Source organism: Prionailurus viverrinus, chromosome E2 (assembly GCF_022837055.1).
Source record: "Prionailurus viverrinus isolate Anna chromosome E2, UM_Priviv_1.0, whole genome shotgun sequence".
NCBI classification, from domain to species: Eukaryota; Metazoa; Chordata; class Mammalia; order Carnivora; family Felidae; genus Prionailurus; species Prionailurus viverrinus.
In genome coordinates this window covers 36,198,245-36,225,308 of record NC_062575.1, presented here as the reverse complement: position 1 = coordinate 36,225,308, position 27,064 = coordinate 36,198,245, and the positions used below count along the sequence as shown (strand labels likewise).

The following is a 27,064-nucleotide window of genomic DNA, read 5'->3' as shown; positions in this document are numbered from 1 at the left end:
GAGTGCTCCTCCCTTATCTCTTGCCTTCATGCTGTGAAACTCTTGGTTATTCCCTGACCATCCTGGCTGTGTCCTGAATTAGACTGTTAAAACAGGCTGATAACATGGATGAAAGAAGAGCTTGGAGACATCTCTGAGCAGAGTAGATCAACAAGAAGAACTTCAGGTCCCTCCCACTTTTAGAACAGTTTTATTTAGTAATAGTCATATATGTTATAGCACAGAGAAGAATCTTGAGTTTTGATATCTTTTTCTTTTTTCTTACATATGTTAAATTTATGTGATTCCCAGCTGTCCTGTGACTGTGGTCAAAGCCCTATCTCTGGGGCCCTGGGTGGAATTAGGTTGCATTTTGTCTTCTGCTAACAAAAGTGGCTGGAGTAAGACCTGCGAGTCTTAGCAGAGTCTGTGTAAAATATTTCTCCCAACTATATAATTCACTTCCTCCCATTTATACATATTTGGCTTTAAACATTGCTATATTCTCCCAGCGACTCTGTGAGGGTTACTATAATTATTAGGGTTTTACAGATTAGAGAAACCAGATACAAAGAGGTAAAGTAACATTTTTCAAGGCCAACTAGGAAGTCAGAGCCAGGATTGGAGATTTTTATTGGCCATTTCATCATGTAATCTTAATCTCATAACTCAGGGAATAAGTTTAACATTTTGGACTGTATCATGTCATTTGTTCTCATGTATATTATTTTATTTTATTTTTTAGTGTTTATTTTTGAGAGACAGAGACAGAGACAGCGTGAGCAGGGGGAGGGCAGAGAGAGAGGTAGACACAGAATCCAAAGCAGGCTCCAGGCTCTGAGCTGTCAGGACATAGCCTGACATGGGGCTCAAACCCACGAACCATGAGATCATGACCTGAGCTGAAGTCAGATGCTTAACTTACTGAGCCACCCTGGTGCCCCAATTTTTTTTATTTTAATGTTTGTTTATTTTTGAGAGAGTGAGTGAGTGAGCAGGGGAGGGCAGAGAGAGAGAGATACAGAATCTGAAGTAGGCTCCAGGCTCTGAACAGTCAGCACAGAGCCTGACACTCAGGTATATTTATATTATGTTACATTGGTAAAAAATTGTGCCTTGTGAAAGTGGATACCCTCCTCTTTCCTCAAATTGACATTGTTTCAAAACAATTTTCTCATGTTACTTAAAAACACTTGGGATACAATTTTAATGACTGTGTAGTATTTTATTGGATAGATGTTCCACAGTTTACTTAATCATGTTCCCAATTTGGGTATTTATATTGGATCTAATTATAGCCAGTGCTGCAACAGGTAGGTTTGTTGTCTAACTGTTGCCTACACAACACTTGTCTGCACCTCTGATTGTGACCTTAAGGATAGGTTTCTGCAAAATTGGACCACTAGGTCTGAGAGTAGGGATGTCTGGGAGGCTTTCAGTGTATTGATAAATGGCTTTTCTGAAAGATTGAATCACTTTTTATATTTCCATAAGCTCAGTGTTTAGGAAGACCTCTTCACTTTCTTTAACACTGATCTTTGTCATTTTTTAAACTTCTGTGCTCATTAGTTTAATTTGGTAGTCAGCAAATGGTATCTTGCTTTTATAATTTACATTTCTTTGCTGCTTGGTGAAACCATCCTCTTTCATGTGACTGTTGGCCATTTGTTAGGAAGCACTCATGGGACAGGGCACGCAACAGAGGTTAAACTTTTTTTTATTGTTGCTGTTTGCCTTGCCTTAAAAAGCCCACCTTGCTTGGGGCAAGGCTGGTAGTGAACTGTTGGGACCCTGCCACAGTCTTCTCTTGGTACTAATCCCCCTGGCGGGAGCAGGGAGGGGGACATGACACTAGAGCTGAGTGCTTGAAAGCTCATGCATAGGACACAGGGCTTTCATCTATAACCCAGGCTTCATGCCTTCAATGGCGTCTTTGTTGAGATGATGTTTTGCTTGTTTGTTTTAATGAGGAATAGAAGTGTGAGTTCTCTGAATTTTCAGTAGTTCCTTACTCTCACTTTGCAGTACATGTAGATCCTAATGGATGACTCTTAAAATCCAGTGCTGGCCTATCATTCCTGATTAGCGAGTACCATCTTTTTGGTTTGAGTTTTAGTTCTCTAGGCTTGCGTTCTAATGGTGGAACATTTTCAAGCACAGATTAGTTCTAAGTGTATTGAATGCTTCGTAACACAGTTGCTGTTCCTAAAGCCTGAAATAAATTGTCATCTTTTATCTTACAAGGCCTAGTTGTGTTAGAAATATCTCTCCCCATCGCCACTCCCTCCGTGCTCCAAGCCCTGAGTTCACTACCCCACTTGGAAAGGGATTGGATGTCCTGAAGCATTGGTTATGTAATTGTGGATTGGCTTTCACCCATCCAGTATGACTTCCTCTTGTGATCGTGAATTCCAGGCTGGCAGCAGTAATTAGATCTCAGGAAAGCCCATCCAGCGGCACACCAGGCAAAAGGGCCTCACAGCCTCTTTCTGTGTGTCGGCTGAAGTTTCAGAACCCTTCATTTTTAGGGTACAGCAGTAACCTTACACAGGTGATGCTTTTCTTTCTGTGCATTAATTTTAAGCAGCAACACCTGCTTTCTGTGCTGCTTTGAGATCTAATGGAGCTCATCTGGCCATTGGAGTACCTTCCCGCTCTTGTCACTGATACTGCTCAGACAGGCTGCACACGGAGCAGCAGGCAGAAAACCTCCCATTTCCACAAGCTGCTGAGTAACTCAGTGATCACTGCAGTTAGTGAGACAGAAAAGTGCTGTGAGAAGTTGTAAAGATCAGGGAAAACTTCCTAGAATCCAAACTTTGAAAGATGAAATGACATTATGAAGAAATGACTATAAGAATAGATGTAACTCCAGACTTGGTTTAAGGTACAACACGTGCGTTTCACTTTGCGATCTACAGAGGATTTTCTCCTAAATTCTGTAGAGATAGGTAGCTCAAGGTTTAATGCTGGGCCTACGGTCTGACAGCCAGCAAGTGGCAGAAAAGCTGAGCTCTTGTCTGCTTTCTGTCCTGTATCTCTCGTGATTCAGTCTTAAAGAGGAGCCCTCGTAGGGCCCTGCAGAAGAGCAGACCAAGAGAGCCATTCACCGTGAAGGTCATAGCAAGGTTGTTCTGCACGGGACTCATTTAGGAACATCCTAGGATGTCTCCAGTTATCATTAGAGTCTAAAATTAGGGTCTAATGTTGTTAAACATACTCAGGAATCACTTTTGGAAGGAAAGGAGACAGTTCTTTTAACTTCATGAGATATGAGAGTGGAAGAATCATAACAAAAATAAAATAGACAGTGGTGACTTTATAATGACTGTATGTTGTGTGTTACTACATACAGTAATCATTTCCAGAAAGATGCCTTAAAACATTTCATGAGATAGTACAAGAACTGGAAGAATTATGTATGGCAAAGCTAAAAGAAAAGCAAAACTAGAAATGAGGATGAATACAGTCAAATATTATATACACGTTTTTAATGTTTTATTTATTTTTGAGAGAGAGGGAGAGAGTGCCAGCTGGGAGGGGCAGAGAGGGGGGTGGACAGAGGATCCAAAGCGGGCTCCACACTGACAGCAGCAAGCCCAATGTGGGGTTCAAACTCCAGAGCTGTGAGATCATGACCTGAGCCGAAGTTGGACTTAACCAACTGATCTACCCAGGGGCCCCTCATACATTTTTTAAACATCTATTCATTTTAGGTTTCTGGCTACAGACTTAAGTAACATTTTTCTTCCCTCAAACTGGAATTACAGAGACCAGTAGAAAGTGGTCTGATAGGTCAGTTGGCTCTTGCTCCTTGTTTGTCTAGGCTCAAACCAAAATGAGTCTGTACTCTGACAAGTTGTTAGCAACCAAGGCTCTTAGGCAGGTAAAGGAAATAGTCCTTCATTATAGGGATTTCAGACCAGGCTTCATATTTTCTTACCCTAGCACTGCCATGATGTTTGTTTTATTGGAAAATGATAATCTTGGAGTTGAACTATGTGTTTACAAAAAGAAGCATTGCTTATACTGGGATCTGTCATTTCCAAGTTCATGCTGCCTATCAGGAAATGGGACACCTGATGGAACTCCTCTGAAGAGGGAATTGGAAACTTTGTGTCCCATTGATCTAACGAAATTATACAAAATAATCTATTGCATTTGGCCTTTCAGTGTCTGTTTTCTAAAGTTGAACAGAGCCAGGCATTGTTCCTGGCTTAAGAATATAATGGTTAAAAAGAAGACAGGCGGGGTTGTTCCCTCCTGGAGCTTACATGGAGTGCGAGGGGTAGAGGACAAACAGGTTTGAATAAATGAACAAGACAGCACATTACATCACCTTCAAGGGGCTCTTGAAAGACTGATTCTCTGCCTGAGTTCTACAGATCACAAGGTGAATTTTTGTGCCTGAATAAATACATAAAGGTGACTGATCTGTTAAAGTCTACTTTGCTTCTGTTTGATACATACTGCTAATGAATTTGCAAAGCTGCCAATCTCTGAGAATTTCTAAATACATTTTTCTCTCTTAGGTTGTAAAGAACACATCTTAGAAGATGCAAAACCTGAATCTATCAATGACACTACGGACTTAGCCCTACCACCCGAAATGCCGATTTTGATTGATTTCCATGCTCTGAAAGACATCCTTGGGCCCCCAATGTATGAAATGGAGGTGATCATTCTCATTTCCTTTGTTGATACCCACCAATTTATTCTGATAGTTGCTTCATGGATTAGGAGAGAGGTAGAACCGGGTGGTTTGGGAGGCTGAATTTTGTCCAGAGATTGGAAACTTATTTTCTCTATGGTATTGAATTTTAGTGCTTTATGTGATAATAAGGCTTTTTTAGAGAGCCAGGGACCTTGTCCATATGCTCTTCTGGAAACTCGATCTGAGCTCATTCTCTGCCCTCTAGTTCCATTTTATGAACAGTGTCTGACTTTCCTCCTTAGAAATTCTATATTCCTATTAATTCCTAATTAAGGATTTTTTTGTGTGTGCTATCAAAGGCTTGGGAGACAAAGGTAGGCAAACAGACTAGTACAGAATATCTGAAAACATGAGCCTAGCGTTAGCTTCAGACCCAGATGGTATCTTTGTCCAGACCCAGATGGTATCTTTCAAATATCTGTCATTTCATTGTTAATAAGTTTTAAGTTTCTTTTAGGTCAGAGCCATGAGCCATATTTCCATCTTTCTCCCTAACTGTCCCTCACAGCAGAGTGTCCAGTCAGAAAGGCCTGAGCCCTAAGACTGAGTTGAGGCAGCTGGATGGAGAGGTATTGAATCTATGCCTGCTGAGGGATTTTAATACATTTCAGAGGATTCTTATGTGAGCTTAATTTATGGGTCAGTTACTAGAAAAGAATTTTATTATACTACTGAACATAGCATCTTTCTTCAGAAGCTTTACCATCACCTCCTCCTTTCAGTTTAAGGAAAAACAAGATTTTCAGGAGAATAAATCTGATAAATTATGCAGAAGATAATCTCTTCATCTGATTTTTAAAATCACGAGTAGATAAGGTTTTCCTCAAGTCTTAAAACTGAGGAAAGGAAAAATAGTCCCCAAACCCATCTTGTTTATCTGTTTAAACTCTGAGCTGCATTAAAGCTAATGAGCCTCTCTGTAAAACTCTGTTACAAGAATAGAAATTTGTACTCTCAACAGTAAATCTGGTCTTGAACAGTTGAATCAGAGGCAAATTGGGTATTTGAATTCTTCAGTTATCATGGATTTAAATTTTGAAATGTTGTAAGAAATGGAGCAAAACTTTCTTTGGTGGAGAAAGTGAACAAAACCTGCTTTTCTGTTCTGAGAGAATGCAGTTGCCTTGAGAGTAAAGATGTAAACAAGTTCTGACTCCTGAATTTCCAGTGGGCTTTTTTCTCTAAGCTTTCTGGAACTGTACGTTCCAGCAGTCCTTTGGGAATTTAAACTAGAGCAACAGATAAAAACAAAATATCGATATGTGTTTCTGTTGCATATACCCTTCTCTCTTGGCCATTTCTGCTATTAGGTTTGGAAGCATTGTTGACATTCTTGGAGCTTTCACCAAAAAAAAGAGGAAAAGAACAGAAATGAGAAATGTCACAAATACTGTTCAGCAGCTCTAGAGAAACTCATTGTATTTCCCCTTGGGCATCTGAGCACTTTCACCAACATGAATCTGAAAGGTAGAGTCCAGTGGCCATTTTGCCTTTATAAATAGCATCTTAGAATGGTAGGTCTGGTATTTGGGAGTTTGGAGCATTTCGTTCATCTTTTCCACACTTGAGAGACTTCACCCTGTAGCCTGGGGTTTCTGTCTGCTTCTAGTGGTCTGATGACCTTCAGCTCCAAACTTCTTAATCAGCCTTGCCTGAGCTTTTGCATCTCCAAGATTAAGATTTATGGAACATCTCTTTGTTGTCCCTGAGGGCCATGACTGTGCTGGGAGTCTTCCATTTTACACCCGGGAAGATGTTTGAAGAGATCAAATGAGATTAAATCCATAAGGTACAAATGGCAAAGTCAGTATTCAGACTCCGACCAGCTGATGGCAAGTCTAGTATTCTTTCTGCTCTTCTTCAATACTGTGTCAGACCAAGCTAATTCCTGCCCTTCTCTGCTAAAAGAGAATGGCTTGAAGTATGGCAGTTCCAAAAAAAACGCCATCTGCTCTACGTCAGATTTTTGTTTATATTCTTACCAAATGTAGTGCTGTGTTTTGGAATGGGAGAGGTTGGGATGGGTTTCTTGGCTACTTTTTGTGTATATCTGTTAGGTATCAGGCACCACAGAAGACCCTCTCACAAGTAAGACATCTTTGAATCCTCAGTTATGGCCTCTTTCCAAGAACAGATGAGGAAACAGGCTTAGAGTGTTTAAATAACTTGCAAGAAGACACATCTTTTGCCAGAACTGAGATTTGGTTCAGGCCTGACTCCAGAGGTGTGATCTGTCTCTCACGTGAGAGAGATGGAGCACCAGCACCTGGGCAGGCCTTGGTTCTCACAGGGGATTCACAGTGGCCAGTCTTTGTCGCTCTTCATGCACTCCCAGGTAAAAAGTCTGCAGAGACATTACACTAAGAATGTTGAAGTATGTGTAGAGGTGATCCCACAGTGTTATAAGGCACCTTTTTTGGTTTAAATGCCTATGTTCTCCATAAAGATAAAAGTCTAGGGTCTGTCATTTTCTTCTAGAGTTTCATTCGTTCAGCAAATAGTCATTAAGGCACTGCTGGCAAATACAGTAGTGAACAGGCAGGATTCAGTCTCTCCTTTCATGATACTTCCATAGCGAAAATGAACAGGTTAACACATAATTCCAGGTTGAGGGTGGTGCTGTAAGGAAGGCACACAGGCAGGACTGACGTCAGGGCCACTGCTCCAGCACCATTGGAGGCTCATTTTATAGGTAGACTCGGGCTTGCTGGTGGATGATGGACAGGGAACAAAGGACACAGTCATCAGGTGGGAGCAACAGGATCTTTGGATGGCGGTGCCATCTACTGAGGCAGGAAAGACAGGCATGGAGGGCAAGGGCTGGTGCTCCGTTGTGAACATGTTAAGTGTGAAATGTCCGAGGCACAGGAAAGGAGACATGTGGACATGCAGGCCTGTCCCTCAGAGGAGAGGTCTAAGGTGGAGGTATAAATTAAAGAACTGTCAGAAAAGAGAGGATATTTAAAGTCCCAGAAATGTTAAGGTCACCAGAGGGAAAAGTATACCTAGAAAAAAGCAAGTAGCCTCAGGGCAGGCCCTAAAGATGCCAACAGTTAGGGTCATGGAGAAGAAGAGGAGCCCTGGGGGGAAAAAAAAGTTCGGAAGTAACAGGCAGGTAAGAGGGAAATAGGTTTTATGCTGACATGAAAACAAAGGAGCATGGCAAACAAACCCTCATGAAGGAGGGGACATCCAAATGTGTTTGCTGTTTGTGTATTAGCTTTGACATGGAAGTCCATGACCTCGAAAGAGGCGGTCCACAGGGAGTGGTGGGCATGGTCGATTTGGGAGTGTGTTGGACAAAGAGTGGGAGGTGACAGGAAAGTGGATTAGTGTGTGGGCAACTCTTTTCAGAAGCTGTGAATGATTGCAGAGAAATGAGGTGGCTCAAAGGGAGTGTGGAGGCCACAAGAAGAATGTTTCCAAATGGAGCCCTGTTTGCTGATAACAGCGATCCCGTAGAGAGGGTAGGATGGATGTTGCTAGAGGGTCAGCGGGTACAGAGTCTTTGGGAAGGTGAGCTGGGGGTGGGACCAAGAGTGAAGGGCAGGAAATGGCATGTGTGTGATGAGGATCCCTTTGTGGGGGTAATGAGGAAAGGGGCACAAATAGTGAGTCCCTCACAAGAAAACGGTTATAATGTTGGAACACAGGTTCGTTTGTCACACAAGGAGAGAACTGAAGCTAGGACAGAGCAAGTGTATGATGTGAAGGTGGCAGAAAGCAATGGTCTCGAGGACAAGCGAACTAGAAGGAGAAGAAAACGATCAGGGATGGCAGGGTTAATCAGGTTTCAGAGGTGGTGTGGTATCTGTTAGTGATAAGGGCCCAGAGGAGAGTGGCTGAGTTACAGTGAGGAAACTGTTGTTGGAACTGGGGAGGTGTTCAGAGAACACAGAATCCAGGAAGCAGAAGAGCATCAGCTGTTTTCTGAGGACACCGTAGGTGATAGCCGGAGGTGGATGCTAGCATGACATAGATGATGGCAGGATGCGGGGTGGTGAGGAAGGAGAATAGTGTTTGAAAGCAGAAAATGGGGAGAAGGGAATGAATGTGGGAAAGCCAGCTGCAGTAACAGGGGTTTAGGAGAAGGAAGGAGGAAGAAGGTCTGAGAGGAGCAGGGAGGCCTGTCTCTCACCTGGTGATGAGCCCAGCCTCCCCGAGTGTGATGTGTTCATCTGACACAGGGGGTAATTGTATGTATGTGTTTGGGTGGATTTTAGAATTTGGTGAGGTAATGTATATAAAACACCCACATAGTGCCTGGTACATGCTAAAAAAACAATGCTAGTTCTTGCAACCACTGCACTCTGTAAAAACTAACAGGACCATCCCCAATCACCAAAAAAAAATACATATATTTTAAAAAGAAGGTTGTTTTTACTGTTTTTGTAGTCCTGATTTTATACCTACAATTAATAGTCTTATACCACCCCTAACTACTTACTCTCATCAAAGAGAATCTGCAAAAATATGTTACTACCAAAGGTGTGACCAACCTAACAAACGAACAGTGAGGGAGAAAGTAAGACGGCACATTTTTACTAACAGTTAACATTCCTTTAGAATTCCCTACACAGGTGGGAAAATGAGTTCTGGGAACTTAGTCTAGATTTCAAACTTAGGGACAGTATCATAGTCACCTTTTCCAATACAAGGAAATTTCCTAAAGAAACAAGTTCAAGTAAACGCACTTTTAAAAAGGAAAGGAAAGATCTCCCTGCACTGGAAGAAAAGGTGCGAAGGATCAGGCATGGGTGCAGGTGTCGGCAGCAGCCTAGGCGGCCTGCATGCCATGTGTGCTGACATGGGGCACGCTACTTTAGAGTCCTTCCTCAGAAGCACGGGCTGGGCCACATCGAGGTACAGAATCAAATCACAGCTATTTAATCTTATTTAATCTGGTCAGTTAGGAGATTGCCATTAATAACAGCTCAGTTGTAATTACTCTTACTGGTTACATGAATACCCTAGGGACGGGACAGGGAATGAGAATCTTACAATTTTCATTTGCACCCCAGTGAAAGCAGGAGAAGCCTCCACATCACTGGGTACATATCCTAGCTGGGCAGTCTTGCAGTTGACTAAATATCTCCGGGGGGTGACAGTCTTAAACTCTCAGATTGTAAATGTAGTGACACAGAAGAACAGGTAAACTCTAGTCTTTATGGTAAATTTAATTTTCAGCCTCAGAAAACCAGTCATCCGTGCCTTAAGTGTCTACGTTCTGTCCATCCTGCTAGTCCTGAGATTGTGTTAGATATCTGAATATTACTGACTCTGTTCATATTTTGTATTAAAGCCTCAGTATTGGCTTCCTGCAGTGGTGTACAAAAAGTCCGTATCTGAAGGTCATTTAAGAAATAATATTAAAGGAAAGAAGATAGACATGCAGATTTTTTAAAACATCTTGAATAGAATGCATCCAAAGGTGAATTCCAGGAGATTCCATCAGCTTATCTTTCAAACAGACAAAATCAGGTGCTAGAAATGGGCAGAGTGTAGGGGCGCCTGGGTGGCGCAGTCGGCTAAGCGTCCGACTTCAGCCAGGTCACGATCTCGTGGTCCCTGAGTTCGAGCCCCGCGTCGGGCTCTGGGCTGATGGCTCAGAGCCTGGAGCCTGTTTCCGATTCTGTGTCTCCCTCTCTCTCTGCCCCTCCCCCGTTCATGCTCTGTCTCTCTCTGTCCCAAAAATAAATAAACGTTGAAAAAAAAAAAAATTTTAGAAATGGGCAGAGTGTAAACACTAATGAAATGCCCAAAAGAATCGCGGTGGTAAATTACTTCTCGGTTCCATAACATTTGAACATGCTGTTTACTACAGCACCGACGCTGCACACGCGGCCTGGCCCAGCGCCCACCACGGATGGGTTATGCCGAGAAAAGGCTCTACTGACGGGCTCTGAAAGCAGCCAGCTCTCTGCAGTGTGGCATCAGGCCAGACGGGGGCTATTTAACACGGCTTTGAGAGCGGACAGTCATGGACCCCAGCCACTCTCCAAAGCAAATGGGATCTGACCTTCCCTTTTGTAAACGCAACGGAAACCAATTTACAAGGAGAAAAATCAAATATTCATGAACTGCAGGCTTAGGATCTCAATACAAAGACTTTAAAGAAGTTGGCAGATGGGTAGCTGCTGCGGTGACGGCCCTGCGGGAGCAGAAACACTCTCTAAGGTCTGAGAGAAACCAGTCGACAGTGTGTCACTGCTTAACCAGCCTGCACGTGGATCACCACCCTCTGGGGGCTCGGGTTGTGCATTCAGTGTGGTACTGAGTTTGCCCCTGGAAAGGAGGCCCCTGGAATTATCCAGTCATTGGCACCTGTTGGCCTCTCTGTTTTGATAGCTTCCTGGCCCTTCTCTGCCCAGCAAACTCTTACTCATATTTTAAGATTCTGCTCAGCCTCTTCCATAACCTTGTCCCAGCTCCCAGACAGGGATTCCTGCCTCTTCAAGGCTCTGTAGATGAAAGCACTCGGTAGGTCTTCTGTCATCCTCTCTCGGTGCTGGAGTAGAATTGTGCCTTCATCTAATGTCCTCAAGTAGTCTGTCAGTTCTAAGAGGTATTCACTTTGATATCCGGCCCCTTCAGTCTGTAATGGAGCCTAGCTCAGGATGCTCTGTAAAGCACTGTTGAATGAATTTAAAACTCTTGATCCCTCTCATGAGGCTGCAGTAGTAAATAAGGTAATAAAGCTGTGAGCATTTATCTGGGCTTGGAACAGTCACAAAAAGTTGTACGTATTTACTGTTTCAATCAATTATCACTCTTTCTGGTTAATCAAGGGGGATGAACAGTGGGAAATTGGCCATGATTAGTATGCACGTGCTCCTTAAACACTCCTGTCCATTGAGCTGTTAAGAATGCAACCATTAATTAGGTTTTTCATTAAATATTTTCAACACTTCTTCAATCTGCATATTTAGATGATTGATTTACATGATTGCACAATTATTACAGAAGAAATTGATCATTTTTGTTGAACAAGATGTAGTTAACAGATCAGGATAATGGAAGCACAAAAATATACAGGTGGGAAATTGAATGACAGAAGTGAACTTGAAATGCTCGTGTTCCACTTTGACATCTGGGGGGGGAAAGCATTCTCCACTTCAAGCCGAGGCTCATCTTGGCTAATATAACTGATGATTCCACAGACTACTAATGGAATTAGAAAGTAATAGAAAAGTACTGATAAACATAGTTTTGAAATTATTGTGTCAAATCACTTTTTTAATGTTTGTTTTTGAGGGAGAGAGAGAGCGTGAATGGGGGAGAGGGAGAGGGAGACACAGAACTCAAAGCAGGCTCCAGGCTCCAAGCTGCCAGCACAGAACCCAATGCGGGGCCCAAACTCAAGCCAGATCGTTAACCTGAGCCTAAGTTGGATGCTTAACCGACTGAGCCACCCAGGCGCCCCCGTATCAATTCACTTTTTAAGGAGTGCTGTGAAATACAAATTATTGGGGTGCCTGGGTGGCTCAGTTGGTTAAGCATCTGACTTCGGTTCAGGTCATGACTTCATGGTTGGAGCCCCATGTAGGGTTCTTTGCTGACAGCTTAGAGCCTGGGGCCTGCTTCGGATTCTGTGTCTCCTCCCTCTGCTTCTCCCCTGCTCTCGCGCATGTGCTCTCTCGCTCGCTCGCTCTCTGTCTCAAAAATAAACATTTAAAAAATGTTCTTAATTAAAAAAATGAAAACAAATTGTTGTGTAAGAAGGGGTTAATAAAATGAGCAGAAAAGGAGCATGTGTCTTACATTCACATTTACTTGCACTCCCATCATCTCTGAGGGAAAAATAGAAACCTGATGCTTGATTGTTACAGTTTCAGAACACATGCCCTCAAAAAGTGTGACTCCAGGTGCTCCTGCCTGGTTCAGTTGGTAGAGCATGCAATTTTTGATCTCAGGGTTGTTCAAGCCCGGTGTTGGGTGTAAAAAGTACTTAAAAAATAAAATCTTAAAAAAAATAAAAAAGTATGATTCCAAGTCTAAGAATTAAAGATTCTTTACCTCTTCGATAACTGCTATTAGCTTTAAATCACAGAGGTACTAGGTTTGCTGGTAATCAAGCCCGTCAGTTCTCCCACCTGTGTTTTGTTAAATCACAGATTTGTCATTTTCCCATCTTCAGGTTAACATGAGAACACTTACCATCAAGTCAGAATACAGTGCTTGTGGGCCTGTGTGATTCTGGTTTGGCCTTCTGTACTTACCTGCCCCCCATGCTTTCAATTAGCAATGCATCAGTTCCTCAACCCCAAGTACCAGGCCTCCCAGCAGATGGAGAATATTGGAAAACTGGCTTGGTTTCTCAAAGTGACATAGTAATCAACAAGTACCTTACTCCTGACCCTTTGGGGACATTTTTGGTATTATTCTGACAAATGAGTTTTGAGGATTGAGCTGTAAGAAAGGGATGGTTCTTGTTATGGCTAACAGAATTCTGCCAGATGGCTTTTTCTGTTAACACATGATTCAGTGCACTGAGGATAATTCTCTAGGATAAGTTCACTCTGCTCTAGAAAAGAGCCATGTGGTAAGACAGGAACCGTGGGCAAATTCCCACCCAAGGTAGATTTCATGAAGGTATAGAGAAGTGATTTGTATTAGAAAGAAAGCAAGCCTTGTGAACACTTTTCTAAATAGTTGCTTCTACATTTTTCTTAAATAGCACTGATCTTGGGGCATGTGGGTGGTTCAGTCAGTTAAGCGTCCACCTTCAGCTCAGGTCATGATCTCCTGGTTTGTGGGTTTGAGTCCCACATCGGGCTCTGTGCTGACAGCTCGGAGCCTGGAGCCTGGAGCCTGCTTCAGATTCTGTGTCTCCCTCTCTCTCTTCCCCTCCCCTGCTCGTGCTCTGCCTCAGTCTCTCAAAAATAAACAAACATTGAACTTTTTTTAAATAACACTGATCTTTTGCATATTGATCTTTTGTCTTTCTCTTCAAGTAAATCTAGAACAGGTTTACACAAATGCAAAGCGGAGAGAAGTGAAACCCAGTACACAGTATCGGCTCAACTAATACTATAGTTTGGACTTCCAAATCTCTGTAACTTATCAAATATGAAGTTATTTAGAATTAAATTTGTAAATATGAAACTTTTAAAATAATGCTATACGGCTTACCACTAAATATAAGTGCCCAATAGCCTTCGTGAATGCCTCACATGATTCTGAAGTATTCTAAAGTCAAGATTTTCACCATCTAAGCCCCTTGGAAAAGGAATAAAATCATCAACCCAGCCCTTTAACCAGAAACTCAGATCATTGATCCTGCTGCTCTCAGTGAGGATGTTCCCTCTGGTGGAAGAATTTCATATCTGCATTAGCAGTGGGTTGACATGTGCCCTGTTCCTGATATGGAGAACTTCTGTAGTATAAGAAATGTGGAGGCTCAGAGGGTGATTGTGTTTCAGCTGTACTGTTAGGTTTTATGTGCTTTCATAACTTGGATGAACTGTTTGGCTTCATCACCTGGCTCGTGGTTTCGGGCAAGTGGACACGTTCAGTTTACAGTGGCAGTGAGGGCACACAGTAAGCCTCTAAGCGCATGCAGAAGGATCTTGGGCATCATGAAGTAATATTTTATAGTGTTTCTGCAGCAGTAACAGAGAAAGGAAAGTGGCAGAGAAGTAAGATCTAAGGGTTTTAATATCTACCTTCACACTCGTCTTCTGGAGCTAATGGTTCTTAAACGTATATTTGAGAAAGGGCTTCTGCTTTCTGAAACAAATGAAGGTAGGTTCTGGAGTATTTATAAATATGTAGCCTAATAAAAATATTCATAGATAAAACAGTTGGGTTTGTTTCTTCAAAATTAGGGCAGGAACTAGATGTGGCTCTTAAAGTTATTCAACATATTCTAAGGTAAAATTGTTTCTGATAAATGCCAAACAGGAAGTTTAGTTTTTCTTCTGGTGGAAAAGCCACACATCCTAAGTGGTGACTTCAAATCATGCGAAGTAATAAGTACTTTGAGCTGAAGCTTTGAGTTCAGTTTAAACTGAAGAAGTAGGCTCTGGTAACGTGATTAGCCAGCTGGGAAGTAATGGCTGTTGTTGACTGAACTGATCATTTTTCTCCTTTCTCTCAAGGTGTCTGAGCGGTTGAGTCAACCAGGAGTGGCAATAGGTTTGGCCTGGACCCCCTTAGGTGGGGAAATCATGTTCGTGGAGGCAAGCCGAATGGATGGCGAAGGTCAGCTGACTCTGACTGGCCAGCTAGGAGATGTCATGAAGGAGTCTGCCCATCTCGCGATTAGCTGGCTCCGCAGCAACGCAAAGAAATACCATCTGACCAATGGTGAGCAGCCTAGCCCCGGCAGAGGTACAGCCGTAGCAAGGAAGAGCCGTTGGATCGTGATTCGGGAGGCATCTCACAGTTCTGTGACAAGGATTAAGATGAGCTTTAAATTAACAGTTATACCTCCAGTAAAGTATAAACCTTTGCTTAAACGCCCTTAGAAAATTCTAGTTCCCATTTTAGGACTATCTGGCTAGTGCCTAAACTAGGAACTAATTCCGAGGGTTTGTTTTCAGCTCCACTCAGAGTAGAACGAAATCCTTCTTCTAGACCTCCACTCTGATTATACTGCCCATTAATATTTTGAGGGATTCATTTAACCACAACAGTCATTTTTATCTTTTTTATTTTTTAAGAGGGAAAAAAACAGGTTTAATTTTTCTACATTAAAATCCTTATTTCCTTTTTTAAGCTTCTGGAAGTTTTGATCTTCTTGACAACACAGACATCCATCTGCACTTCCCAGCTGGTGCTGTCACAAAAGATGGACCATCTGCTGGAGTTACCATAGTAACTTGTCTCGCCTCACTTTTTAGTGGGCGGCTGGTGCGTTCGGATGTAGCCATGACTGGAGAAATCACATTGCGGGGTCTCGTCCTTCCAGTAAGTCTTAAGAAAGTGATTTATATGGTTTTCAATTTTTTTAATTTTAAGTTTAAATTCATAGTAGTTTGCCTTCTTCCTAAAAATACCTTCGTTTAAAAAACACTAAGTTTTTATACTTTGTAACTAACTCCTATTTTTTAATATTGATGAAATAAAAGAAAAACTGACAATTTTCCCCATATTTTCCCTTCTAAGAAAGAAGACTCATGAGGGGAAAAAAAGTATCAGTCTGGTCATCGGCGATGTCAGCCACTGAGGTGAAGAATTGAGACTGTTGTAGTTAGCAAATTGTTAACTAGATAGCTTTTGTGTAAAACAGGATAGCAGCTATTTTTAAACTGTAAGCGAATTTTTCAACCTTTTAAGTTCCTGTGAGACCTCCTGTAGATAATTTAGATTACTGTAGTTGATAGATTTGTAGAAAAATAAGTATAAAATGGAAACTATAACAAAGACTAGCCCTGTCTAATGGCTAAATCCTCAAAAAGCTTTATATATATGGAGCTTTGGGGCTCCCCGCCATACCCTAAACTACTTCTAAAAACACATAAAATGCAGAGAACTTGAGTGAACATTTAGGGTTCTAAGTCATTAATTACCAGTACCAGTCTATAACAGAATTTGGGCAGGTTCACAGCACAATGAGAAAAGAAACTTATGTTCTTTATTCTGAGAGCACCTTTATTTTATGAGGTAATGGTGAAAGTGGATCATAATCACCAATTAAGATCACCAAAACTGGGGCACCTGGGTGGCTCAGTCAGTTAAGCATCTGATTTGATTTCAGCTTAGGTCATGATCTCTTGAGCCCCACATCAGGCTCTGCAATGACAACTCCGAGCCTGCTTGGGATTCTCCCTCTCCCTTTCCCTGCCTCTCCCCTTCTCACGTGCACCCTCTGTCTCTCACACTCTTGCAAAATAAACTTATATCAGTTTTTAAAATTCAACCAGGAATTCAACCATATTCTAAACCCTATTCTTATGATACATTAGTAGGTCTACTCAAAAAGAAATGTCTGATCCCTTTTCTTCTACCTTACCCAGGAATTAACTGCATTCCAAGAGAGGTAACGGTGGTTAATACTAGCTGTGCTAGTAACAGGAAATGTAAATACTTTACAGACCATGAACTCTTCAACCTCCTAGTTCAAGATGGTAGACTAAGCAGAGTGAAGGCAATACAAGCACTCAGAAATGAGCGGGGAGTCAGCAGCTGAGTTCAGCCAACTTCTGGAAGAAAGTATCCTGGCTGATGAAACAATTGGAGATAGAGACAGTCTTCCCAGCAGGAATCTGGGAAAAGCAAGGGCTCATAACCAGAAAGCACAGACCAGGAGAGCAGGAAAGAAATGGGAAACAAAATGAGGGGTTTCATAGAAATCTCCATAGAATAAGTGGTTCTTCCACTTGCACTCAACCAGGTCCAGGCTTTCCCAGCCCCACGGGGAAAGTTTGAGTAAGCCTCCAGTTTTAAACCTGTCCCATGAGACAGAAGAAAAGCAGCAGCATTTAAGAGAAAGACTTGCTAACGCTGGCAAAGACCATTCAAGAACAGAGAATAAGACAGAACTTGGATTTAAAACTGTTTTAGAATTAGTCAAAGAACTGTTCAGAAAAAAATAATAGAAAAAGCAGGCAGATCCAACATTGAGCTATCAGGCATTCTAGTAGACAGAAAATGGAATTGAACGTTTCCTAGAATTGAAGGTTATCTTCAGATTGAAAGGGTCTACACCAGCTGGGAGAAAGAGGTTGTCCCCAAAGCCTTTCAGGTAACCAAGGAGAAAGTTCTCTCATTCTCCTCAGTGACACCAGATGTACGGTCCCTTCAAAATTCTGATGGAAAATGACTTGAAGTCCAGTCTCGTATACACCTTCAATAAAATGTGAAAGTAAAGTGGTTATTTTCATACATGCAAGGAGTCTGTTTGTCTTAGATTCTTTGTGAAGAAGGTACTTGGAAGGTGTACTTCAGCAGCATACCGAAGAGCCTAGAAAGAGGAGGACAGCTGTGCAGGAGGGCCTGGAGCAGCCAGTGTCAGTGCAGGTGGTTGGAGGGCTCTGAGAGCTGTCTCCAGGGCTTATGTGTTCTGGGTGGTATGACTGAGAGCTGCATTTGGAGTCTATTGCTGTATAACACACCACCCAAAACAATGGTGTTTGTTATTCTTACGGTTTCTGTGGGTCAGGAATTCAGGAGAGGCTTAGCTGAGCTCTTCTGCTTCCGGATCCCATCATACAGTCAAGACAGCAACCCAGTCACAGTCATCTTAAGGTTGACTGGGGCTGGGGATCTGCTGCTTCCAACATGATTCACTCACATGACTAGCAGATTGGTCCTGGTTGGCAGGAAGCCCCAGTTCCTCACCTTAGGGCTTCTCTGGGGGCTATTGGGTGATCTCAAACATGGCAGCTGGCTACCTCCAGGGCAAGAGATCCAAGAGAGACAGATCTAGCAGCAGCAGCAACTCTCATTTTCTGTGAGAGTTGTATGACTTTGAAAGTCATACAGCATCACTTCCCCCACATTCCATTTATGAGTCACTCAGCCTGACCTACATTCAGGGGGAGGGGAATTAGACTCCACCTTTTATGAAGGGACCATTGTGGACATACTTTAAAACCACCTAAGTGCCTAGATCATTTGGGATAGATTTTCTTCATCAAGTGGCACAAAGGTTATGGCTTTAAACCTGTACAGAAGGAGAGATCCTGGCACCCAACTAAGCTCTATAGGAATGGTATTTGTGGTCAAGATAATGTAATGCTTTTTCAGAATGAACCTATAGATAAGATTTTGATTACAGAATGGAATATAAATATTAACCTTGACAGTGCAAAAAGGGATCATGGACATAAAAGGTGCTCATTACTGAAAATTTAGAATTTTCCCCCATTAAAAGGACTGAACATGAAATGTAAAACAATTTACTGTTTATTAACCTTTTTAATGGCTTTCCTAGCTCATGCTGTAACAAAATGGAAGATGATTTAGACGTTTTAAAATAGCTGTGAAAACAAGTTGGGTCAGGGATCTTTTCACAGCCGGAGGATGTCCAGAAATCTGAGTAACTTTCTTCTCTCCTCCTAGGTGGGTGGGATTAAAGACAAAGTGCTGGCGGCACACAGAGCAGGATTGAAGCAAGTCATTATTCCTCAGAGGAACGAAAAAGACCTTGAAGAAATCCCGGGCAATGTACGACAGGATTTAAGTTTTGTTACAGCAAGCTGCCTGGATGAAGTTCTTAATGCAGCTTTTGATGGTGGCTTTATTGTCAAGACCAGACCTGGTCTCTTAAATAGCAAACTGTAGGCCCAAATCCCGACTTTTCAGAATTGCAAGTTATGAAGTGCCAAAGGGCACAGAAAAGGTTTTTGTTCATACCAGTAGAGGTAGGCTAAGTGTCCCTAATCTTTGAACATGATCACGACAGTAACCTCACTCAAATGGCTGGTGTTGATTATAGAAATGTTAACTGAATAAACAGATTGATAAAAATTGAATTCTTGTCTTCAGTGGAATCATTACTGGCCTTGGAGAGGTACACAGCATCAGTTCTCGGTGTGATGCCTGAACGGGAGCATCTGTACTGAGAACTTGATAGCAATGTAAATTCTCAAGGCCCACCAGCAGACCTGAATCAAACTCTGGGTGGTGAAGGCCCAGAAATCTGCTTTGGGAAGCCCTGCAGGGGATTCTGATGCACAGTCAACATCAGGAACCATTGGTATAGACCTTAGCAGAGTCACCGGGAGACATTATCAAATCCCAAAAACAACATAGAAGGGGTACTGGGCAAAGATGAAAATATCACCATTAGTCTTTGTGGAAACTATTCAATGAGGTGAAGCTGTGGTGAGGTCTACACACCCTGGTACTGGTGCCACCAATGCTGAAGGAAGGGGCAGTCAGAAAGTGATCGTTTACACCAGGCTGGTGGCTCATGTTAGTACACATCATGTTAAAAAGTCCGGTTTCCAGAGAAAGGCAGCCATCCACCCTGGGAGGGTCCCCAAACTTGGTATCCTGACTCTTGTCACTTCCCGTCTGTTCCCGGTCTGCTGTGCCAGTTCCCAGATCCAGTACTTTCCATGGTCCCTTCTCCTGTGACTTAATCCGGGCTCTGGAGAAGGAAGTCGGGCTCTTCCAATTACTTAGCTTTTCCTTACCTGTAAAATGCAAGCAATAGTACTGAAGTCCGTGTTCCCGTGAAGATTGAGGACAATGCAAGGTTCAAACAATGCTGACGTTCACAGTCCTGTGTTAACAGAATGCTGGAACACATGTAGATACTGGGGAATGCCTCAGAAGAGCATGGGGTCTGCAAATTACCTAAATACCTGCCAGTAATGTGTTCTGGAATCCCACATCCAGATCTAGGGTTCTTTATGGCTGGTGCGAGAGCATCAGGGCATTTAAAAACATTTCACGGACTATCCTCTCACTGTTAGGACTTCACACTTCTCAGCCATCTTTACGGGGGAGGAAAATACAATGTTCATTGTCAGCAACCAGAGGGAGCTGATCCTTACCCAGATCGCTCTGACTCATTACACCCAGAAGTAGCAAAAGAACACAAAGTGGGACTTAACCCATGTTCTTCCTTAAGAGTCCTGAACACGCAGCTTTGTACGCATCTGAGCAGCAGTAGGGCATCCCCGGCGCCCCCTGCTTCAGCACGCACCCCTTTCTAAAGAGCCAATGGCAAAAACCCAGGTGTGTAGGACATTATTCAACAGTATGACCCTTGTTTCTCTGGGATTGGTTTTGGTTTCTCATTTCATTCACTTTTTATTGTGACAAATGAATATACCATTTTAGCCAGTTTAAGTGTGTAATTCAGGGAAATTATATTCACAATGGTGTGTAACCATCACCACTATCTATATCCAGAGCTTTTTCAGTATATGTGCTGCCAAAGCGAGCACTATCCAGAGCTTTTTCATGATCCTAAACTCTACCCTCTGAACCATGACTCCCGTCTTCCAGCCACCCCCTTTTCTCCATGAATTTGCCAATTATGTAACCTTTCGTATGTGACCTACTTCACTTAGTGTGTTGTCAGGGTTCATCCATGCTGACCACATGCATCAGAGTTTCATTTCTTCAAATAACATGACACTGTGTTCACGAGCCCCATCTTACCCATTCATCTGTTGAAACTTTGGGTTGTTCCCACCTCTTGGCTGTTGTGAAGAGTTCTGCTAATAATGAGTGTACGACTAGCCATGTCCCCTGCTGGTCAATTCTTTGGGGTATATGCCCAGTAATAGACTTGCTGTTCTTAGGAGGAGTCCATGCCTGTGAGGAGCCACCAAACTGTTCTCCGTAGCGGCACCATCTGCCGTTCCTGCCAGCAATACACACAGATCCCAGTCTCTCCACTCCTGGCCACTTTTCCACCTTGGGAATAGCCATCCCCATGGTGTGAGGTAGCATCTCTTGGTTTTGATTTGCATTTCCCTAATGACTAATGATGTTGAGTATTTTTTCCTAGCATTATGTTTAAAGTGTTATCTAAACACTCTTTTTATCACAACCAGCTGGGGATTTTTATTGAAAATGTTGACTAACTCAGAAATTCTAATTCAGTAGGGCTAGAGAGTCCTTGGGATGTATTTTAACCAGTACTCTGCATGGCTTTTACATATGAGCTTTTAAAACTCTTCAAGTATGAAAACTAAATAAAGCTTTAGCTGTCTTGGTAATCAAGAAATTCTATATGGTCTACTTAAGGAATACACATTTTTTACTTGATTCTGCCTCTTTTGTTTGAACCTGACCACTAACCATATTATCAGGGGCAGAGGTTTTTAGTGCTTTAGATTACAGTGAAAAATGGCATCTGATCATAAAGTAATTAACAACAGTGTATAAATCTGTGATCACAAATAAGATCTCCTGGTATTTAAATGAGTGGTATTTAAAGGCTATTGGGGCGCCTGGGTGGTGCAGTCGGTTAAGCGTCCGACTTCAGCCAGGTCACGATCTCGCGGTCCGTGAGTTCGAGCCCCGCGTCGGGCTCTGGGCTGATGGCTCAGAGCCTGGAGCCTGTTTCCGATTCTGTGTCTCCCTCTCTCTCTGCCCCTCCCCCGTTCATGCTCTGTCTCTCTCTGTCCCAAAAATAAATAAACGTTGAAAAAAAAAAATTAAAAAAAAAAAAAAGGCTACTAAACCTACCTGAATTTTTTTAGTGTAAGAGAGGGGGCAAAAATGTGTGTGTGCTGAGTGAAACACAAAGATTTCCTTCTTTCCTTCTCTTCCTTGACATTAGTCAAGACTTGCTTTCTGCTCATAGCACAAATTCTCTTCGTAAGAGTGGGATGCAAATGGGTTTCATTTCCAGTGCCATCTCTGGTAGTGGCTGCTTGAAATGCACAGGATTCAGACACCCATCTTTGGACACCGTGCCTAGTGATGTCTACACCACCAGGAGCTCACTGGACTAGATGCCATCCATGTTGTGGGGTAATCAAGTGCTGAGGGTATAGTAGGCTGACTTCGTATTTTCCAATTAGGAACCACGAAAATGAAGTAAACTTTCCCATAATTAAGCGCAGGAGGACACGATTTTTCTATAGCCACATGTAGTTTGCAGAAAGAAATGTGGGCCTTAAAAAACTAATCATTATAACAAAAATCAGCAAAACAAAAAACTGTTCTCCAACAATCAACATATAAAACTGGCCCATGATTCAACCCAACAGAACAAATTCAAGTTTAAGAATGTAAGCACAAAAGAGGAGCACCTGGGTGGCTCAGTAGGTTGAGTGTCAGACTTCAGCTCAGGTCATGATGTCAGGTTCATGGAGTTCGAGCCCCACATTGGACTCACTGTCAGTGCAGAGCCCACTTGGGATCCTCTGTCCCCCGGTCTCTCCCAAAAATAAACATTAAAAAATACATGTATGTATAAACGCAAAAGAACAAAGTTTAAGAAGATCACCTATCCCACCCTATACAATTCCCTGAAAGAAAACACCAAGACACCAAATGACAGGGCAGGGCATTAATAGGAGAAAGAACACTGATTATAATATAGATGATTAAAATCTCAAGTGGACCAAGAAATGGCTATAGATCTCATCATCCCTCTAGACCAAGAATATGAAGATGACTTAAAATATAGTTAAGATTAAGATGTCAACCTTATAGCTGTCAAATTACATTTTGTTTACTACAGTAGACAAAATTTACTATCTTAATTTGCATAAAATAGCAAAACATGAGGTTACAATGAAAGAGAAACTCCTACACACTGCTACTCTGTGTCCATTGAAACCTCTCCAGAAAGTGATAAAAAAAGTAACAAGATCTTAAAAAAAAGGATCCCAAGGATAGAATCAGGAAACATATAAAAATGTTCACAGGTTATTTATAAATAGCCAGAAAAGATTTACATGGATAAATTGGACAAAGCAGTATCTAACATCAGGAAACTGGATAAAATTATAATTAATCCTCACAAACATTTCCCAAAATGGTGTCTAAAATTATGCATTGGCTGTGTTATGTGTGAGGGCATGAAGGGGTTATAAACGATCAAAACACACGTAAATACACAAAGGACTAGAAAAATAAAAATGTTCCCAGTCATCTCTGAATGGACGCCTACATCTCTCTCTTGCATGTGCCATTTTCTAACCCCCAAACCCTACACTGAGGACACACTACTTTCATAATCCGAGAAACACTTCAAAATATTTTAAAAACAAATGATACACTTCCACCAAAGTATTCAATACATCAAAGGAGGAGGGAAAACTGCTTTTCTAAAAACACATGCTAACAGGAATAGACCAAGATACACCTTTGTGGTTGACCTTTCACCACAAAAATGGCTATACAAGCAGATGTTACAACCAATTCAAAAAATAATGCTTATGTCAGGGAAGAGACTACACAAATCTCATTTCCTGGAAATGGTTACCAGAAGTAAATTCTGGTATCCAGAATTGGTGGTGGGATAAGGGGGTAGTCCAAATTAATTTTAACTGACTTTCTAAGTTCAGTGCACCTGTAAAAACCACACAAAATGATCTTTGGCCATTCAGAAGGCAATTTCAGAATCCTGTCAGGTGCCTCAGGGTAATTAGCAAGTTAAAGATACAGTTCTGGTTAAAGGCATAATAACAGCAGCTAACATTTGCTGGGTACTTATTGTGTGCAAAGCACTGTTCTAGGTTAACTTACTGGTATCACATCTCACCCTGTGTGGTAGCTACCATAATTAACCCTATCATACACATTAGGAAACTGGGGCCCAAGGTCCCATGGCTGATAAGTACAGTAGAACTAGAACAGCATGTAGGTCCTTGGAAGTCAGCTGTAGAGCCCAGGCTCATAACCATTTTGCTATGAAATACTAACTCATCTTTATTGTGTTTCTTTTTCTTAAGGGGGAAAAAGTGATCAGCATTTTAACTAATTACAATTAGTCTCCTAACAGAATTGTGAGAATACAAATGTAAGCGAGAGGGAAGAAAAACAAGACTGTGTAACGGAGGCCATATACTTATTCTTTTGCTTAGAATAATTCTATCACACTTCAAAATGCAGCACACTGTTTTCAGTTATGAAGTACAGAATTGAATGGGAAAACTATTTGGATTTTAATCAAACTTAGAGCTAAAGCAGACACGTTAAGAGTTTTTAATTTGCCAGATATTCTTTTAATGAGAATTATAAAAGACCAAAAACATTTTTTGCAAACTGCCTTTTTTTAAACAAATGATTTGCTTTTGATTACAAATACTGTCTAAGACGATGCCTTCTTTTGCAAAACCAATAAATACAAGAACAAATTTTAAACAAGTGATTTGTCCAAGATATTTGGAAGAAAAAGCCTGATTTTTTTTCCAGAATTAAAAAAAAAAAAAATCAGTATTCCCTAACCTTTTAAAGAATAAGTTCAAAGATATGACTCAAGTGGAGAAAAAGAGACAGAGACAGAGACCATCTTATAACTGCTTTAAATACCTCCTGATAATTCTGATGTTACCTTTCCTTTCTGGAATTCATATCTTCACAAAAGAGTTGAATTGAAAATATTTCTAATGAACTGATTAATGAGGGAAAGGAAAATACGTACTGAACACATATGTATAAACTTTACCATAAACAATTATGCATATCAAAAAGACACTAACTTTAAAAAGGTACAAAATAAAGTGAGGAAAAACCTGAATTACAGAAAAGAAAGTCAAATTTATTTAATGAAAAACTAGAATTAATAAAAATTAGCAAATACACACAAAAAAATATACACACACAGCAGCACTATGTATTGACTCACAAAGGGAAAAGCAGTGGTCCAAGACCACGCAACATGGCTTGTCGGTTAAAGAAAAACACACACACGCACACGCACACACGCGCACACACGCACACAAACTTGCAGGCACACACACAAACAAAAACCCGGTATTTTTCAACAGTACACTCAATCTACAACACAAATTGAGAATTATTTTACAATGCTTCCTTTCTTAATACAAAAGATGCCCATCTTGGGTGTATATATATATTTTTTTCAGTGGTTTACTGTTGACTTATTTTTAAATATATTAGTGTTACTACATGCAACTGTTTCCTGTATTTAACAGCCTTTCCTCTTATTTACCTTCATGTGTCTAGCTTCCACCTACCAAAAGTTTCAGGTTGGCAGGCAGATGGGTGCCTTATTCTCTGTGAAACTGAATGCAATGGTTTTAAACACTGGCCAGAAAATGTTTGATTGCCATTTCAACACATGGAAATAGTTACATTGATGCCTAAATTGCCATTTTCTGCAAAAAGCTGTGCAATGCTGGTGTCAAAGACTAGGCAGTCGCTATTCATAATGGCTGTTGCAATTCCCTCATGAATAGATCGCGGAGTCGCTTCCCAAGTCAATCGCCGCCTATGACCATTTAGCTCAAGTCGATAAGCAAAATTTTCAGCTTGCTTGCGTGTTCCTATCAGCTGTACAATTGCAAAGAACTGCTGGTGACCGTCGTACTTTTCCTGTTTCTCCAGGACTAACATGAAGTGAAAGCCAAAACAGGACTGCATCATCACCCAGTCAACAGCACCTGGAAGATTAATGTCTGTAGCAAGGAAAACTATATCCTCTCCCTGTAGGGTTGTAATGGACTTATGCTGATGCATCAGATGGGGCATTACAGCATCCAAAGAGCCTTGCCATTTACAGGAAGCACCGGGGCACGGACACGAATAAGGCCTAAACTCACAGAGCTCTTCATGGTCTGCTTTTTCTGTGTGTGGCAGAGTTATTTCACATCCAGAAGAGGCATATTTACAAGGGAAAAGTACGGAATTGGCCACCTTCTCCATAGCCAAGTTGCGAATGGATCCCAACGGGCCCCGGCAGGTTGGACAACATGTGAGCTTTGGGCGACAGTTGCTACAAACAAGATGGCCACTCTGACACTGGAGAATGGGTGGTAACACATAGTCAAAGCAGACCGGACACTCAAAAAGACTCGCCAAGTCATTATTGGATGCGGTTGTGCCAGTCAGGGCAGGCACCCTCTGGGACGGCGTACACTTTGAGGTTCCAGTGGGTAATGCTGTTGCAGTCTGGCGGCTCATTTCTGTAACAAAAACCATAAATAAAAATAAAAAGAGGCAGGAGAAAAACAACTACAACTATCATTTGTTTCATAAATAATGTTTACATGCCAGAAATACTTAAGTTTCATGCAAAACGTACTGTGAGCAAAAGGATAAAAGGAACACAGACACCGGATTTAAAAACCATAAATTACACTAATTACACATTTTGATTATCAGGAGTTGTATACCAGACAAAGCTCTTTATCAAAATGTTCCAGAACACATGCAGAATTCCTTTTTAAGAACTATTAAAAATCTCCTTGGATGGACTAGACGACATGGAATAAATGCTGAAACAGAAACTGGGCCATAAACTAAGAAACACCATTTAAGTAGCTTAAGCCCAATCAGATCAGTTTTGACTGGACTTTCTCCTCCCTCTGTCTCTTGTTCAATTCCCCTGCTCAGTCTATTTCTTTCCCATTCTGAGTCAGCCACCAGCAGCTACAGGGAGCTACAAGTGATCCAAAGGGTCACCAGGGCACTAGCTTTGGTTAACACCGCCTAATGGTAAACAGTTACCTGCTTTAGACATGGATTTGGGGAATGGAGGGGGTCTGCTGTTATCCCATCATCCATCTTCCTCTAGTAAGTCTTCCCCTAGAACATTAACATCAGCTAGGTATTAACCTTGTTTCCCACTGATCAGTGCCCCACACCTCAAAAAGTGGGGGGAAGAGAAGAGAAATGGAGGGCCATCTTCAAAAGTTCTAAGTCTGGTACTTAGAGAAAGTACATCTTTCCAGTCTAATTCCATTCCCCAATATAAATCAGATATAGTATGCAAAGGGGAAGAAGAGTCAAAAAAGAAAAAGAAGGTAAATAAAGATAAAAGCA

At 41.7% G+C, this 27,064-nt stretch overlaps 2 protein-coding genes across 7 annotated transcripts in view; one reads left to right on the top strand and one right to left on the bottom strand.

Moving 5' to 3' along the window:
• The window catches only part of LONP2 (lon peptidase 2, peroxisomal), a 115,699-nt gene extending 89,936 nt beyond the window's left edge, over positions 1–25,763 (top strand). Inside the window, exons 12-15 of one of the 2 annotated variants that reach the window (XM_047834864.1) lie at positions 4,512–4,654; positions 14,794–15,001; positions 15,414–15,604; positions 25,628–25,763. In XM_047834864.1, coding sequence (XP_047690820.1) covers positions 4,512–4,654; positions 14,794–15,001; positions 15,414–15,604; positions 25,628–25,633 — 548 coding nt within the window. In that variant the 3' untranslated portion in view covers positions 25,634–25,763. Of the gene's footprint in view, positions 1–4,511; positions 4,655–14,793; positions 15,002–15,413; positions 15,605–18,700; positions 19,114–25,627 lie in introns of those variants that run through there. The other variant, XM_047834863.1, reaches the window with a different exon arrangement.
• Positions 24,798–27,064, bottom strand: part of SIAH1 (siah E3 ubiquitin protein ligase 1) — a 31,590-nt gene continuing 29,323 nt past the window's right edge. For 3 of the 5 annotated variants that reach the window (XM_047834867.1, XM_047834866.1, XM_047834868.1), the window contains exons 2-3: positions 26,750–26,827; positions 24,798–26,205 (exon numbers count right to left, since the gene is read on the bottom strand). In XM_047834867.1, the coding sequence (XP_047690823.1) occupies positions 25,355–26,205; positions 26,750–26,762 (864 nt within the window). In that variant the 5' untranslated portion in view covers positions 26,763–26,827 and the 3' untranslated portion in view covers positions 24,798–25,354. The remainder of the gene's footprint in view (positions 26,206–26,749; positions 26,828–27,064) is intronic. The other 2 variants (XM_047834869.1, XM_047834865.1) reach the window with 1 other exon arrangement.